The 17,818-nt window shown below is 41.0% G+C and overlaps 1 protein-coding gene across 3 annotated transcripts in view; it reads right to left on the bottom strand.

The window, feature by feature from the left end:
- Positions 1–17,818, bottom strand: part of IL12RB2 (interleukin 12 receptor subunit beta 2) — a 74,078-nt gene that overhangs the window by 14,001 nt on the left and 42,259 nt on the right. For all 3 annotated transcript variants that reach the window (XM_087865990.1, XM_087865989.1, XM_045802063.2), the window contains exons 10-13: positions 14,678–14,897; positions 6,708–6,908; positions 2,157–2,255; positions 1,908–2,066 (exon numbers count right to left, since the gene is read on the bottom strand). In XM_087865990.1, coding sequence (XP_087722116.1) covers positions 1,908–2,066; positions 2,157–2,255; positions 6,708–6,908; positions 14,678–14,897 — 679 coding nt within the window. The remainder of the gene's footprint in view (positions 1–1,907; positions 2,067–2,156; positions 2,256–6,707; positions 6,909–14,677; positions 14,898–17,818) is intronic.

Raw genomic sequence — 17,818 nt, 5'->3', positions numbered from 1 at the left:
GGGGCAGCCCCAAGAGACAGAGGACAGGGCCCCTTCTGCCTTGGCCCTCCATCCTCCTCCTCTGCGTGTGATGCCTCTCTCTTGGGGTCTTTTTCCCTCGTCCTCAACCTACAGCCCTCTACCCGTCTCTAGAAACTGTACTTGTGGATTTGCTAATGATTTCTGGTTGCTAAATACAATAGGGATCTACCGTCTCCCTCGGTGGACCGCGAGCTCTCTGAAGTTAGGGGCAGGTCTAATTCATCAGTAAGTGCTTCCGGAACAAAAGGAAACTTAAAGTGGTGTGAAATAGGACTGTGAATCTGCACCCCCTTTCAACTTATTTTAAAATGCCCTTACACAAGGGGCGCCTGGCTGGCTCAGTCCGTGGAGTGTATGACTCCTGATCTCAGGGTCTTAAGTTGGTAGAGATTACTAAATAAATAAATAAAACTTAAAATGCCCTTACATAGACTTTAGACTCATCAGATTCGTAGTAAAATAAGGAAGAGATTTTCTTCAACACGTACAAGAGTGGCTTTAAGAACCAGCTGACTGTGTTGGTTGTTAATAGGCATCGTGGCTTAAATTCTGCTAAAATGACAGCTGGGGTGGGGGGAAGCAGCACATCTCACACAGAGAACTCCAATGGCCCACAAAGAGGTCAATGAAGTCATCAGGTTCTCAGATGCATTTCCGAACTGACTTACCCTGACAGGCCCAGTAGGAAGCAGCCCTGTTCAATGATAGATTCTACTTATCGATGGTGGGTTAGTTAAGTGACTGCTTGCAAGGCCTTATAATAGAATTCTATAGAGCTGTTAAAAAGGAATGATGCAAATCCATACGGACTGATGTGGACCGATATATTATTGAGAGGTAAAAAGCGAGATGTAGATCAGAATACAGATGATGATCCCAAATATATGCTTGACAAGTGCATTAAGTTTTTTTCTGGAAGAACATGTGAAGAACTGCTATAGCCTAAGAATGGAGGAAGAATTTCCACTGTATAGCTTTCTGAACGATTTGAATGTTTTTTTACCACGTGCAAGTATTATTGATATAATAAAAATTAACTAGCATCAAGAGTCATAACTTTCAGAAAAGCAATACTGAAGATCTTCTAAGGTCAAGAGAAAGGACCATCCTGTACAGTTTCCCAGGTAAAAGTCACTCTGGCAGGCAGCTGGTACCCACATCTCAGGGTGGCTTTGCTGCATTCTCCCTGACCTAAGAGCTCTCATGAAGGAATAAAAATATTGTTTCTTTATGATAAATGCTCCTGAAAGAAAGCCAGCTGCTTATGAAATAAAAAGAAGGTCAAGCCAGGAAAAAAAACACGACTCTGAATAAATCAAAGATTAGAACATCAAATCTGGCAAGCGACTTGGAGCTCCGACATAAATGAGAGATGAAATCATTTGAGATAATGTCCCAGCCAAAATTTAATTGCTTTCATTTTAGAGTTATAGAATAATTATAGGTCATAAGAAGTTACTTAAACTGTATTGTATTTTACCCATTTTAAGGAGAAAATAATATGCTATGATAGTATTTGCAAATGTGGGGATTCAAAATTTCTCCCAACTCAACCCTTGCAAACCTCAAGGGTCTATATGATAGTATTCAAGTGCTGTTATTGCTTTTTGAAATGCTATCTCCCCCTGTGAGCAGCTCCTGAGAGCCTAGTCCATTACCTTCTCTTCTTCAATTTGCTTGGCACATAACATATTCAGTAACTCTGTGTGCATGTGTGCATTTAGATATTTTATTTTTCTTCATTCAGTTAATTTCACAAATATTTACTGAGCACCTACTACGTGCCACTCACAGCGCTAGCACCTGTAAGTATGCACATGCGTGTAGTTACGTGTCCCCGACACCTAAATAAAAAAGACCCTACTGCATTTGTTTCTCACACATACCACAAAGTTGAGGCTGGGAATTGGAGTCCTGTTCCTTCCAGTATATTCTATAATGGAGGAGGCAGCCCATTTGCTCCTGGGCTGGAACTTCATTCCATGAAATTAATACACTCCCCTTTTCCTCTGAGATGGCATTAATGTGGGGGCCACTCAGTGGTGCTGCAAGGTAGAACACAGGAGGCTTTCGTCACCCTCCAAATCCAAACTGTTGAAATAAAGCAAAACTTGGCAAAAAGTGTCAAGACTCACCTTTGTGTTTAGAGTTAGCCCGGATGGAGCTGCCTCCTCTCTGGTCCCCTGACAGCGCATACACGCTGATTTTGTAGCAGCTGTAGGGCTTTATGTTCTCTGCAGGGAAAAGGGAGTTCTTACAACAGGTTTGGCATCACGTATGAGTCACTAAAGGGAGACAGTTAAGTATCTGATACGGATGCATTCAAGGCACTTCTTTGCTTTCTTTAGTTTGAAGATAGTTCAAGTACAGTCCGGACTGAGGGTAAAGGGGTGACCTAGGTCACGAAATCTCAGCATCCGGTTTGCCAGTTGATGGCTTCTGGAAGCCACTGCTCCCACCTCCCAACTTCACCTCCTGGTGAACAGACAGGCCAACCTGAAGTGTCTTTCCAGGGTCATCACGATTAAGGAGACAAAAGCTATTGCACTTCCAACAAAGATTTAAATATAACCACACAGGATGCTTTTGAAACAGAACTCACTTTCAAGAAAAAAAACCTCACGGACTTCTACAAACAAATACTTTGCTGTTTACAGAGAAGTGCGGCTGGCGGTTTGCAGTCACAGAACCGGGACAGCTCTTCTCACTCCGGACATGCTTAGCGGGATCGGCCCCATGCGGCTGAGACTAACTGGGCACGCTCAGGGCAATCCAACCTCTCCTTCTGTCCCTCCTTCCCCGCGTTCCCCTCCGTGCTCCAGTCAGATTACACCTGCTTCACAGCCGGGAGGTTAGAAGACACCTGGGAATGTTAATGCTACTTCCTAGCTTTTAAAATGCCACACTTTGCAATTTTCTGTCCGTCATGACGTTGGCTGGCAAGCTGCTCATTCCTGTCAAAACTCCTTATTTCCATGAGTTTCAGATTCTACTTCCTGTAAAGAAAAGGCCCTTTTCATAGATACTGCCCATGACAGATCTTTAAATGTCCAAGGAAATTTAAAGGGAAATGAGAGAGAATCCCTACCAGGCAACTATAGGGCATATGGTCAGCGTAAGGACTCTCTCCCACAGTGTTTAATGCCCTGCCGTAGGCAGATCGGGTCCCCTCCACCGACAATTGATGAGGGCTTAACATTTCATTTTTGAGGAAGAGGAATTTTATATCACAGAATAATTTACTCAATCATGTTTTATATGAAAATCCATTGTCCCTTAAATAGTCCAGCAAGTACCCTACATAAAGCTCAGATGTGCAACCAGTACTGTCAGAAGAGACCACGAGGAGATTCAAACCCATGCCATGGTGAGTTCTCATTTGTATTCATGAATCAAGTGATACGGAGAAAAGGACAGCTTAGTCCAGTCATCCAAAGATTCTTCGCGGTGGCATGCAGACCCAGAAGCTGAAAGGGCAACACGGAACATGGAATCATATTTCATTTGGGAGAGGGTTGGGCCTGGCTGCTGTCTCTAGTCCTGCAAGTAGCCGACCAACCACCGTGCTTGTGCAGGTGTGGGAATTCCAGATGAGCTCATTAAGCAAATAGTATCGTTGCATTTTGCCATGCAAAACCTGAGCTCAGGGCAGAGGCTGTGGGCTTCCTCTTGTGAACACCCTACCTACCCTTAAAGGAGGAGGGAACAAAGCAGGGCTCCACAACTTAGCTGACATTTCCCTTTGCAGGAAGAGGAGAGCCCTAACGAGCTTATTCCCTGGTTCGGACCTTAGGGACTCCTGTTTTATTGGCTAATTCTTACACATACACGCCCTAATCATTAGCTTTCAAAAATTCATCTCAAAACTTCCTCAGCTTTGCTGTCCAGTGCACAACGTCCACATTCTTAAGATCTTTATCTCTTTCTACAGGCTGGCCCCAACTTCCGGGCTCATTTCCCACTACTCCTGTGCATACATATATACCTGGCACCCTTGGGCAAAGGCTCTGACTCCATGTTTATAAACTACCTCTTTGGTGCGTTTTTTGCAGAAAGCTGTTTTCACCTAATAAGTATGGGAGAAGACACACATTTATGATCAATAATGAGGAGTGATCACAGAGGAAATACAGTGGGAGCATGCAGAAGAGAGACCCAAATAGCCTAGGCACTGGGGAAAGCATTTCTAGATACCTACGGATTTCTACCTATTTGTAAAAGGAGTGGCTCTATGTGGTCAGAATCATTTTTACCCACGAAAGACAGTACTGATGGTCTCTAGCCTAGGCCCCACCAACCTATAACCCAAGAGCTGGATTGTATTCTGGCCTCCACAACATACTCCAGAACACGCAATGCTTCCCCAGCCAGATGCTGGGAAAGCGCTGGTCAGGATCTGATGGCACGGAGTCACCTTACTGACTGGAGAGTGCCATACTGAATCCATACGTATGAATTACTTAATTTTTTAAGTGTTTATTTCCAGAATGTAACATCAATAGCTAACCCACAGTGTTTTCAAGCAGGGGAATAGCTTTAATTAATGAAGTTATTTTACCCAGTATTGTACTGATTTCAAATGAGTATTTCTAAAATGCTTAAAAATGTTTTAGTTCCCTAAATATGCAAAACATTCTTTCTTGTCATCTCTTTTATGGTATTTGAGTAGTATTACAGAAATTCTAAAAGGAAGAAAGTATAGGGACCACAGGGCTCAAACTATCTCACAGAGGTCAATCCTAATATAGTTTATAATAAGCATTTACAATTTTGTAGCAGTTTGTAGTTCAGTAAATGTCTTTTCTATCCACTGTTTCATTTGATCTGATGGGCATAAGAGCCCTAAAGGGAAGTTGGTTCTACTGCAACAATCTAGGGACAGGGAATGCATCACCCTGAGGGCCACTTGATTGTCCTGTTAGAGACTATCACATGTAAGGCAATTTCTTTCTCAAAACTGAACTGATATCTGCCTTATAATTTCCATCTGGAGGACTCAATTTTGTTCTCCAGAGCAACAAAGGACACATATTCTTTCTCAGGTATACATCAAAGCCAGCAACAGCCATCAAACTGCTCACCCCCATCTAGAATTCTCTTCTATAGGCTACATGGTTCCCATGTTATTACAATTACTATTATTATTTTAAAGCAGGCTCCACACCCAGCATGGAGCCCAGTGCGGGGCTTGAACTCACAACCCTGAGATCAAGACCTGAGCTGAGATCAAGAGTCAGATGCTTAACCAACTGAGCCACCCAGTTGCCCCTAAATGATTCCCACATTAAAAGTTCCAGACCCCTAATGACTTGTTCATCTTCCTCTGATGTTCACTGGGTTATCTAGACAACACTATCTTTAGGTGTAGTGATGACAACTGAACACAACCCACTAGAAGTCTGAACAGCTAAACTGTGAAAGAGATCCATGGTTAAGGGCTAGCTCACGTACTTACTGTTTTGTGCTGTGTTCTGCTCATTTCATTTGTCTTTTTTTTTTTAAAGATTATTTATCTGTTTATTTATTTGACAGAGAGAGAGAGAGAAAGTCAGAGAGAGAGGGAACACAAGCAGGGGAAGTGGGAGAGGAAGAAGCAGGCTCCCAGCGGAGCAGGGAGCCCAATGCGGGGCTCGATCCCAGCACCCTGGAATCACGCCCTGAGCCGAAGGCAGATGCTTAACAACTGAGCCACCCAGGCGCCCCTCATTTCATTTGTCTTGTCTCCATAGGCAGGGTATGCGTATCGTCTCAGGCAGGTGTAATGATGGCCATGGCGTCATAAAATATTATAGAATTTAGAGTTTGAAACCTATGAGAATCTTAGCCCTATCAAGTATAATAACAACAGTGACAGCTAAATTATCAAGTACTTAAAATGCATGAGGCACTGTTCACAATGTTTTCTCTACATTTATTCAGTTAGTCCTCACAATAACCCAACGAGGTAAGTATTACTATTTCCCTCATTTGACAGATAAGGAAACTGAGGCAGAGAGAAGTTAAGTAATTTTCCGTAGGTCACACAGCCTTAAGTGACAGAGACAGGGCTTAAACCCAGATAGTCTGGTTGCAGAACCTGCACTTTTTACTATGCTAAGCTTTTTCCTAAAAGTGACACTGACGAAGTTCTGTCCGATCATTTTAATATCTTTTCAGATGCTTTCTATCACTTGATAGAAACCACTGACAGATTTGGATTTGAGGACTGAGATGCTGATTACCATATAGATAATTCTGGATTTATTATCACACAAATAATATGCAGCAGAATTGAGAATGAAAGATCTCCTGATTTCCTCATCTGTACAATGGGTATAATTAAACACTCACTGCATATGATTGTTCTGAGAATTACATAAACTCCCAAATGAAGGGTGCCCATCACACTGACTGGTTACTACTTAACTTTCAGCCATGCTTGTTTGGTTCAATGATACATTTGTCTTAAATGGTTCTGTGTGAGGCACATGAATTTTCCATAAGTACTAGAGTTTTTGGTCAATCAGTTGGTCTTCTGTAGCTGCAGTGCTGTATTCTAAGGTGCTGTCCTGAAGGACTCTAGGTCACCACTGTCCCTTTTATGCAGCTGCCTATAATTGAAGAAGGTTCTGGGTTCCCAACTGTGATTTCTTATAAAAAAAAAAAAGTGAACTTAAAAGCTTTCGAAAAGGTGAACAATTAAGTACCTGAAATCAGAGCAGACACATTGTAGGGGGTAGTCCGCAGCCAGTTCAGGGGGGGCTGCGTGCCACCCCTGGGATGAAGTTCCCTCCATTCCACCACATACTCCTGGACAGCAGGTGCAGCTTTCCCTGGAGGCTCCCACGTCACCATAATGTTGTCCACACCCTTCGAGTTTGCAGACACCTGGCGAGGAGCCGGCAACCCTTTTTGGGGAAAAAGGGGGAAGCACAAAAACAAAATCACAGGTGGATAAAGATATAAAAAACAATTCATTCCGGCAAAATTTTACGAAGAACCAATTTCTCGTTAAGAACTTCAGATTTGTTCTTTTAAGTGCAAGGACCCCTGTGCAGGGTTATTTGTGGAATTATTTTCCCCTTCATCTTGCACTTCTGTGTCCCCAAAGGTACCTGCTGTAGTGACATATGCATCTTTCTAATCTACCTCCCAGATGTTTATTTAGAGATCTATGCATCCTTGAAAGTTAGTGTGGCTTTGTGCTTGTGTTCTGTGTTTCCATGAAACGTGCTGGGAGTAAGTTTAATGCTTTTTCTTACTTTTTCCTTCCCACTCAATATTATATTTCAGAATATGTCCATCCTGCTGCTATATGTAAATCCAGCTCATTCCTTCCAACAGCTACCTCACACCTCTTTCTGTCCAGTCTCCAAGTGACGACGAGGAGGATCCTTCCAACTCCTTGCTAACACAAACAAGGATACAATGAACATTCTCTTGCATGTCCTCATGTGTGCCTGTGCAAGAATGTCTCTGGATATATCTGCACAGAGCTACTCAATTATAGAGTAAATCCACACATTCGTTCATTAAACATGCCCACAGTGATCTCTAAAATAGCCAATCAGTTGACACTCCAACAAGAAAAGCATGAGGATTCTTATTTCCCCACCAACAGCTGGTATTCTCTGACTTTCAAATGTTTGCCAATCTGGTACATGCAAAGGGGCATTTAACTGCGGTTTTATTTTGGTTTTCTGGTATCTTTTTTTTTTTTTTTATAAATGGTTTTCCAATTTCTTATGAAGCTGAGCTTTTCTTTATATATTACGAGCAATCTGACTTCCCCCTCTGTAAACTTCCTGCTCATATACTTAACTCATGTTTTCTGTTGAGTTTCCTGTCTTTTCTCTGATTTACAGAAATAGGTTTTATATTCTAGATATCAATCATTAGTTTTCAGCACTAGAAATATACTTCACTCCTTCAACTCCCTGATAACTTTATGATGTGTTCATTGCACATAAATATTTACTTTGATGTAGGTAAATTTATCTATGGCTTGTACATTTTGAGTCTTGTTTATGAAATTCTTTCATCCTGGGATCACAAAGATACTCAACTACATTTTCTTCTATTGGCTTTTGGTTTTACCTTCCCCCATTTAAATTTTTAATCCAAATCTAGCTAAAAGGCTTTTTTTTTAAGGGAATAGATTTTATTGTATCTTTCCATACTGTGAGTCGATTTTTGCAAATGTGATACCATCCCTAACATATACCAAGTTCCATATATTCATGGGTCCATGTCTGGGGTCAACTTCTTTGCTAGAACACACTATTGACATTACTAGGTATTGTGATGTCTGATTACCTGGTTGGTAAAATCCCTTCCTCATTTTTCCCTTCATTTTTCAAAGTGGTCCTGGATATTCATGACACTTTATTCTTCCATATAGCTTTTAGAATCAGTGTATCAGAGTCCCCAGAAATTCCAGCTGGTATTTTTTATTGGAATTAAGTTAAATTGTTCCATTCATAAGTATACTGTTTCATTGAAATTATTCAGGTCCTCTTTAAAAGCCCCAACTCCTCCATTCTTTGTTACAGGTTAATTCCTAGACACTTTATACCTTGAGTTTGCAATTTAAAAGGCATCTTATTTTCTACCACTTATCCTACCATTAATTTGTGTGTGTTATTCTTATTTCTAGCGAACCTGCTAAAATTTCTAATTAGTTCTAATAATTTATCTATTGCCCTTGTTGAATTTTCCATGTAGTAAACTTATTAGCGGCACACGTAAAATATCTCCTCCTTCCAATCTTTAAATTAAATCTTTTATTCCTTTTTTTGTTTTCATCTTGTTGCAAATTTTAAAGAGAATGTGCCTACCTATCTTTATTAGGATGATATTTGCTGTAGGTTTTCGGTAGAAAGTCTTTAAAAACTAAAATTTTTCTTTTTCCTTCATAGTGCTCCAATAGGTTTATTTCTATAAAGTACTGTTTATTTACTAAAATATTATTTTTCACCAAATACTTTTCTACATCCATTAAAAACATATCCCTTTTCTCTCTTTTTTATTATTGTGGTGAATTACGTTAATACATTTTTCTGATGTTGATCCATCTTTGTATTCTTGGGGTCAATCCTGTTGATCATTCTTCACTAATTTGTTTTCGTCTCTCCCCCCCTTTTTTTTGCAGAAACTTTTAAAAAACGGATCTTATGCCTTAGAGAAGTGCTAAGTTCACAGCAGCATGAGTGGAAGGTGCGAGGTTTTCCGTATCCTCCCCACCCCCACATGCGCACAGCCTGACCAGCTGCTGACATCGCTCCAGAGCGGTACACCAGCGTGGTATACGCCACCGAAAGATTTTTTATAAACATTTTCAAGTATTTTCCCCCTTCACTTAGTTTTTTCTGGTACTGGGGCTCCTTTTAAGTAGTTGTCATAACTTCTCTTTCTATTCTTTCCATGTTTTAACTTTTCTCATGTTTTGACTTCTTTCCCCGTTCTGGATGCCTTTTGGAAGAGACTCTCACGCAATCTTCTGCTCACTCATTCAGTGTTCAGATGAGTCCTTTCTGCTATCCAACCCATTGGCTGCGTTCTTGATTTCAACAACGAACTTTCCATACTGAATCTCTTTATCTGGGGCTTTTTCATAACCATCTAATTCTGACTGAGTTATGTTTCTAGCATCCTCCCTAATCTTTCTAAGGATACTTGTTATGCTTATTTAAACTCTCATTCTTTCTGTTGCATTAGTGAGATTTCCTACGGTACAGGTTGCCTTTACCAGAATGTGTGCCTCTCAGTTTCTCCTAATTTTCTCCTTTGGGATCTTGTGTTATTTTCTTGGATTGCTCAGCAGCCTTGGCCTTTATCTTTCTGTGGGAGGAGAGTGAAGGTTTTCCCTTAGCTTGTGCTTCTCCAGGCAAGTTCAGGTGGGGAGGAGGAGCTATTCAGGGTGGAAAGCTCCAGGCCAGAGAGCCTACGCAGGGATGTAGCCTGAGCTCTACCTATCCCCAGGCTTCCCTGAGTTACACCTGGTACCTTCAGAACCTACCCATGCCTCTATGGCTGGCACTGCTCTTCATGGGGAATTGAGGCTGTTACTCTCTTTTGTAATTGCTGGGCACATGGGGTGGATGGCAGGAGACATCTCAAGAGCCAGCCAGCTCACAGGTACTCTTTGCTCTCAGACCCCCTCCACAATTAGGTGTCAGGGCTTCCCTGAAGTTACTCTGTTCTGCTCTCTGGGCTTCCCTGCTCCATAGCAGAAATGTCCAATCAATGATCATATCAGGGCAACATGAGCAAGAAGAAGTAGTAAAAACAGAAAGTGCTACCACAGTGCTCCCCCGTATCACTATTCCCCACTGCACTCAGCCATCTATCCTGTCCCTCTTGTGGCATCCTCAGAATTGTGCTTGGTGGTGAGAACCTGTAACCTGTGCATTGCCTATTCTGCCAGGGAATGGAATTCCCCACTAGGGGTTCCCTTATATTCATTTGCCTTGGTACTGGATATCTTGGCTATGCCACAAGATTTTTTTTTTTTTTTTGAGAATGAAATGCATTCATTTAGTAAATATTTATTGAGCGCCTATAGGTTCCAGTACCCTTTGGCAGGTGACGGGCTAAAATAGCCAAAGAGCCCTTCTTTCCAAAGAAAGCAATGAGCTAAGCAAATCAACTTGGCATTGCCCTGTCTGAGTCATCCTATTTACCAGGAACCAGCCTGAATTTCCTTCCCATGATGTTTGCCAGGGCACGTTCTCTCCTTCAGAACTCTGCTAACAATTCACCTTCTTTCTGCCACCTTTCAAAATTATTTCTTTAGCCTCAATCATTCAACTTCCCATCTCCTTTTCCCCCCGAGAGCTTCTGAACAGAGTTATGAAATTCATAAGGTATTTGGAATACATGCCCACCTAAGAGACAGGTGGCCTGGTTTTTCGGTCCAGCTCTGCCACTAATTGGATGTATGGTCTTGGCTAATTTCCTTCACCTCCTGGGGCCTCTGTTTCTGACATCTGTGTGGGTCTCTGTTTATGACTGTACTGGCTTCTGACCCTTCCCGTAGTTTCAGGAATTCTTGAGCACAGGGACTGGTCTGAAATATTAAACACGTTTTTACTTGTTGACTGCAGGGTTGAGCACACATTCGATTTTCATCGTAAACCAACAAAATCACTCTTATGTTTCTTTATAGGCAATGCTGTGGCAGGTGCTTTTTACAACAAAGTTGTCCCTACTTTCTCAAAACCAACATAATTCTGCCTGGGGAGGGGGAGGCACATTACTTTCCTTTCCTAAGAGGAAAGCTATATGTGTAAGTAGTGTGAACATACGCTGAAAGAGAGGGAGACAAAATCATGCTATGCTATTCCTACAGATCATTCAGAATATGTGTGAGACAAGAGCACTCAAAGATGGGATGCTGTAATTTGCCAATGTGCCCTCCACGTCACTCTGGGATACACAGAGTATTGGGTGTTTGTATTAGGTGGTTAAGATGTGGTCTTAGGAGAGACAATAGACCCTTGAGATTCCAAGATTTCCAGGACCAGGACCCTCTTAGTTACAGCTCAGTTCAAGTACTACCCTATCTTACCTCCCCTGCATGTTCATCCTTATTGAACCTCATCCTTATGCAACACCTGTCAAATCCGGGAGGAACAGGTGTTCCTCTTACCTCTCTCTTTGTCACTGGTTTTCATCATCTTCCCACTCCCCATGGACCTCAATCCATTAATTAACTCCTCTCTCCCCTTTATCTCCAAACTCTTCTCTACCTGATTCTTTTCCTCAACTTGCACGTTTGCTCAGATCTTATTTAAAGCAAACCCTCATGCCCGCACACCTCCACTCCCTCACCTGGCTCCCACCAACTCGTCTCTCCATACCCCAGTCACATGTTGCCTCCATACCCCAGTCACAGGCATCCTCTCCAGGCCCATGCTTCATCTTTCCTCTGTTCCTAGTTACCTGGGCATCCCTCTAATCTCACACTTATTATACTGCACCATAGTTTCCTTGTTTATGTCTGTCCCTCCCATGTGACTGAATATAACTGGAGGACCTCAACAGTATTTTTAACCTAGTTGTTGGATTCTAGCTCCCTTATGTAGTATATGCTCAGTAAATGACTGTTGAATGGATAAAGTGGAGGCCAGCTCTAACATAATGAATGTGCCATTTTGAGAAGTCGTTACCAAATCTAAATAAAGCACCTGGAACAGACCCAGAAAATTCATGAAGTTAATAGCCTCAAGACCTATCTGCAGCGACATCTGAAGAAGTAAGGTATTCTGACATGCTACATTTTAACAACAGCAGGATACTAAATAGTGGTATGAGTTCAATTTCCCCCACAGAATTCACTTTAAAAACTATATATGCAGCACTTACCCACAGAAAAAATTTTTTTTTAAATATAAAAAGCAAAAGGGAAAGAAAATCACTTGTAGTCCCATGACGCAGTCATGATTGCTACTAACATTTCCACATACATTCTACTGGATTTTTTACCATGCAAAAAAATGTGTACTCATGTAAATACATATTTTAAATTGCATCATCCCATATATACTATTGAAAGCCTACCTTTTTACTTATTATGTGCATCCTTCCTTGCCAATAAAAGCATAGCTACAACATCACTTTAACCCAGTGTGGGGTTAAGGCAGGTGAGAGTCATGATATATTAAACCAGTCCCTTCTCTATTATTTTACATTTAGATTGTTCATGGTGTTTCACTATTTCAAAAATTTTTCAACAAACATCTTTGTCCTTATACTTTTAAGCACTTATCATTTGCTGAGGATGCATTTCTAATGGTAAACATTTTTAGTCAAAGATACATTAGGATTTAAAGTTATATATGGCCAAATTGTCTTCAGAGAGTTGTACCAATTTACATACCCACCAGCAGGGTATGGCATATCTTTTCCCCACACACTCACCCACATGGGTTATACTAATTCTACTTACTCTTTCTCAGTCTGATTTGGTTTCTCATCTTTTCTCAAAATTTGCTTCTCACTGATTGCTAGTTAGGCCGAACGTATTTTCATATCTTTATTGCTACTTTTCTGTTTAATTTTTAGTTGCCTGTTCATATCTCCGATCTCTTATTTATTTGAAAAAGTAGATAGATCGAAAGATAAACAGATAGGTAATCAATCAATCTCCTTTTGCCAAAAATGTGATATATGCTTTTCTTAAACTGCTATTTACATTTTTATGGCTTTGTTTATGGTGTTTAAAAATTTTTTATTTTACTATTCATAGAATTTGAGCTTTCTTTCCCCACAGTTAATTCATCTTTTCAGGTTTGTGCCTTAGTACCCACATTAGTCACAGATTACCAGTTGCCTACCAAACATTCTCTCCTTTTTAGAAAGGGAGCATCACTGCCTGAAATATATTTCTAAGCCTCCTCTGCAGCTGGGTGTGACCAGGTGACCAGATCAAGTCATTGACTACAAGTGTGTTGTGTGACCTGGAGCAAAGCTCTTCAAGGGTGAAGGGTGGGCCCTCCTCTCTTCCTTCTTTTCCTAGAAGAAAGGAGATAGAGCTCTGGCAGCCATCTTGGACCATATCCATGTTGAGGATGGAAGCCAACTTGGCAGAGGAAACAGAAAGAAGAAGCCTGGAATCCTAATAATGTCACCAAGCTGTCACACCAGCCCTGAACTGTCTACCTCTGGACTTCTTTTATGTGAGAGAATTAATAAGCCACTGTAGTCAGGCCTCTGGTAAGAGCAACCCTTACTCCTTAGAGCAATTCCTAACTCATATACCAACCTCAAGTTACATCAGTATTTACTTGTATTTTCTTCTAGTGTTTTTTATCTACTGTACCATCTCTATGTTTATGAATATATGACTGAAAGGATATATAACTAAAATTTAACAGTGTATATAAAATAATCATGTTTGGGTAGAAGCTTCTTTCAAACGATGATTGCTAGACTCATATGTAGATAAACTTGTTCCACTGAATTTTAAGAAAGGATTTGATTATAGTTTTATAAGGCATTTTTTGGAAAAGTTAGGCCAATGATCTTGACATTGAGAAATAGCATTTATATCTACTTTATTGACTAATCATAAGCTTTTATCTCAAGAAATGAGTTTTCAGAGCATGCAACTATAAAATGTGGATAGCTAGCTGGGAGATTTCAATGTAGATAATTGGATAAATATCTGAATTTGTGTAATAAAGAGCTGTAGTATAGAAAAGTTTTACTGCAGTTTCATTACAGCCAGAATTTCATTTTAATACTATTGGTTTTAAAATATGTTTTGACTGTAAGTGTAGAATTTTTTTTCCTAGAACTTGACAACACAGATTATTCTTGCGCCTAGAAAGATTAGCCAGTTATTAGTGTTCAGTTTAATGTAACTAACATTTCCTTAACTAACATTTGCTAAGCACCTGCTATGTATTACTCTCTGTATTTAATGTCACAATGACTTACAAGACAGATAATATAATCCCTACTTTAGAGAGGGGGAAATTGAAGCTCCGAGGTGTTAATTCACTTGTCCAAGGCTACTCATAGGGTAAGTGCAAAAGAGCCTCTGAAGGCTTCTGGCTCCAAAACCTAAATTCCTGTGCAGCTCATGCCAGGCCCTCGGCTGAGCCTGTGGAAGAGAAGAGATAAGTAAGACACAGTTTCCCATAGGCGATATTAAAGGAAAGTTGGTACTTACCTGGCCCAAGCAGGTCCGTTATGTTAATACGAGTGGGCAGGGAACTGCCTTTTGAGTTAGCTGCAGACACAGTTACAACCCAATTCCCAGTTCTAGGAATGACCCAGGTCCAGGAGGTGTGTTCTGTGATGTTCTGTAGTGTGACTTTCCCCCCTGCCACCTCCTGCAAAGTCACGCAATAGTGGAGGATTTTTCCTCTTGCCTCGGATAGACTCATATTCTGCAACAAAACACATCCACTTACTCCCAAAGTCGCCAGATGCTTTGTGGCTGGACTTAATGGCCCCCCGCAGCAGGAGATAACATAGGAGTGACCTTTTCATTTCTATCTTCTTATCTCTTCCCCTGCATATTTTGATGCCTCCACCCAAGCCCACCATTTAGGGGAAAAAAAAGTCAGTTAACATTTTCTAAAGCTAATTCTTAAAAACAGATTGATTTTCCTTTCTTGCTTCAAAATGAAACTTCCTAACAGTAGAAACCTCAGTTACATCCAATGGAATAAGAGTGGAATCTGAACTCAGATGATCTGGGTTTCATTGGTAGAGGGATTGCTAGTCTAAAGTCAGGATCCCTGGTTCCCCTCTCAGCTCCTCCCTCTGTTCCTTGAGTGGCCTTAAGCAAGTAATTTCATGTACTGGACTTATTTCCTATTGATAAAATAGGTCTACCAAGCACCACTAGCTGTGTGACCCAGAGTAAAGCACTTGGCCCCTCTGAATCTCCATTTCTCAATCTGTGAAACACACCCCTACACATACATTCACACACACACACACACACACACACACACACACACACACACACAAAACTTTTCATATAGAAAGTGTAATGCTGCTCATTAAATCAAAAATGAGATTTTCAAGAGCTAAACTTGTAAAATCCACACTTAGTGAGCTGGATTAGCCATCTGTGCTAGAAAAGTAAGACACTGTTTATAAATGTGTGACTAATGAGTTTTGGAATTGCAAAAATTCCAATTGAGATAATTTGGGAGCAATCCCAGAAAGTAAGCAGAAAACTAATTATTTGTATTGTAACCCTGTTTGGATAAGGACCAGAACCAATGGGAAACAGAACCAATGAAAATGGAGAGTGGCCAAGGGCAGCCCTGGCAGTGCCCATCCTTGTCTAGTTCAGGGAGAGGACGGTTTAGCTTGTCAGACTTAAGCATGATGGTTTTCTTGGCAAGGCTAGTCCTCCTATGGGTTCAGGTGCTGAAAGACACACATTAGGACTGGCAAATGCCCCCTTCTCGGATTCCCTACCCCTTAAGCAATCTTCTAATAATTTGGTTTCCTGTGTATTTATTTATCAGGAGAGGCTGGAGTAACATAAACATCTGTTTCACTTAAAATTTGTATTTTTCACTTTAAGTGAATAAATTGGCCTTCTGATGATAATTTAGTTTCTGAAATAATTAGCATGCTGAGAGAGAATGTTCCTATCTGCTGATTCAAGACTTCTGGGTAGCCCAACAGCTGCATTCCTCACTGTAAATTAATCCATGAACATCTAGCTTTTTATATTTCAGTCTCTGGGAACTTGATTAATGCAGGTCCTATCCCAGGTGCTCTTCCGGATCCACAAAGTCCAGGACTGGATCTTAAACCATGGTCAATGCACCAGAGTACCATGTTGCTGAAGGCTCTTTTGGGTGCACATTCAGCCTTTCCCTAGAAGACATCTTTGTGTTCTGGCAGGAACCAAGAAAGTTAGCATTTTAATTGTCCATCACAGTCAATCTTATAGACCTGTTGTGTGAATTAAAGTAAGTGTCTGCTTTTGAAATTGTAGTGTTCTGAACTGTTATTAATAAACATGCTCTTTGTCATAGGAGAAAAACAGAATAAATTAAAGTGAAAGCTGGCTAGGGAAGACCATTCCCTCAACTCTTTCTCAAACCATTCTCTCTGTCTCCTCTGTAGGTCTAGAGATAGGACTATTATTTCACCCTCACACCATGTACCCTCTCCTTAAGGCACTTCTCAAGAGTTAACTGAGCTCACAAAGCTCCCCATTCTTGCCAGGAACCCAAGGGGCTTCCGTCTTACTCCGACAAATGAAACACCAGAGCCCTAACTGAAAAAAAACAAAACACCTTGCAAATCAGCCCTTACTACCTTTCTCTCATTGTCTCTTAGAGACACCTCAACAATCCCAATCAATCCTATGATAGAGCACTGGAAGAAGGGAAAATGTCAAGTCATCTTGGATCCGATGAACTTGCCTTGTGACTGCTGTGGAAATCTCGCTGATTTCCACACACCACACACTACAGCGATCTAGTAAGAGATGTAGTGAAGCTTCCTAGAGGGTAGTAAAGGGCCTGGACCCAAAACCTTGCATTTTCTGCTCATCTCATATTTTAGACTTTAAAATATCATTGAGAAGGTAAAGATGGAGTTAAGGTAGTTAGAGAAATAAATATGGTATCCCATGAGTTATGCTTGTATAAAATGTCAAGCTCAAGTTTTGGGATAAAGGTTAACATCTTTCAGGCAATTGGTCTCCTTCACCAATTTGAAAACGGGCCTAACTTGTCCAACAGGGTCCATGGAACAAAAAACCCAATCAGCCAATAGGAAAGCAGGTATTTATCCAGCTGGGTGTAGTGTCCTAAAGCAACTGAAAGCAGTTTAATTTGGTTTAAAAAAATAGCAACATAAAGTTTGCAAATAATGCATGTTAATCCATCACTTCTGGATAATATTGGCCCTGACGTAACGGAGTATCATCACAGAACTACAGAACCAGGAAGGACTCTATAGTTTAACAATTAATTTGACGTTTCATTTTATCAATAGGAAATAAGTCCAGGACATGAAATGACTTGCTTAAGGCCACTCAAGGAACAGAGAGAGGAGCTGAGAGGGGAACCCAGGGATCCTGACTTTAGACTAGCGATCCCTCTATTCTGATGTGCTGCTCCTTACGCTGGCAAGCCTGCGACAATGAACCGGTCACCATAGGGCATGATATTTCATAGTTGGAATCCTCAGTCACCCTTCTGGCCCAAAGTTGGACAGCAGCTTGTCTAATTGTGAGGCTGAGGTACACTCTGATGTGGAGCTTCAACAGCAGACATCAGGTCAGCAATTTTGGGAATGTGGAGATCCAGAATTCTTTTATTCCAGAGTC

The sequence above is a fragment of the Ursus americanus genome, chromosome 12 (assembly GCF_024610735.1).
Source record: "Ursus americanus isolate L20-20 chromosome 12, mUrsAme1.1.p, whole genome shotgun sequence".
Lineage (NCBI taxonomy): Eukaryota > Metazoa > Chordata > Mammalia > Carnivora > Ursidae > Ursus > Ursus americanus.
This window is presented reverse-complemented; position numbering and strand designations above follow the sequence as displayed.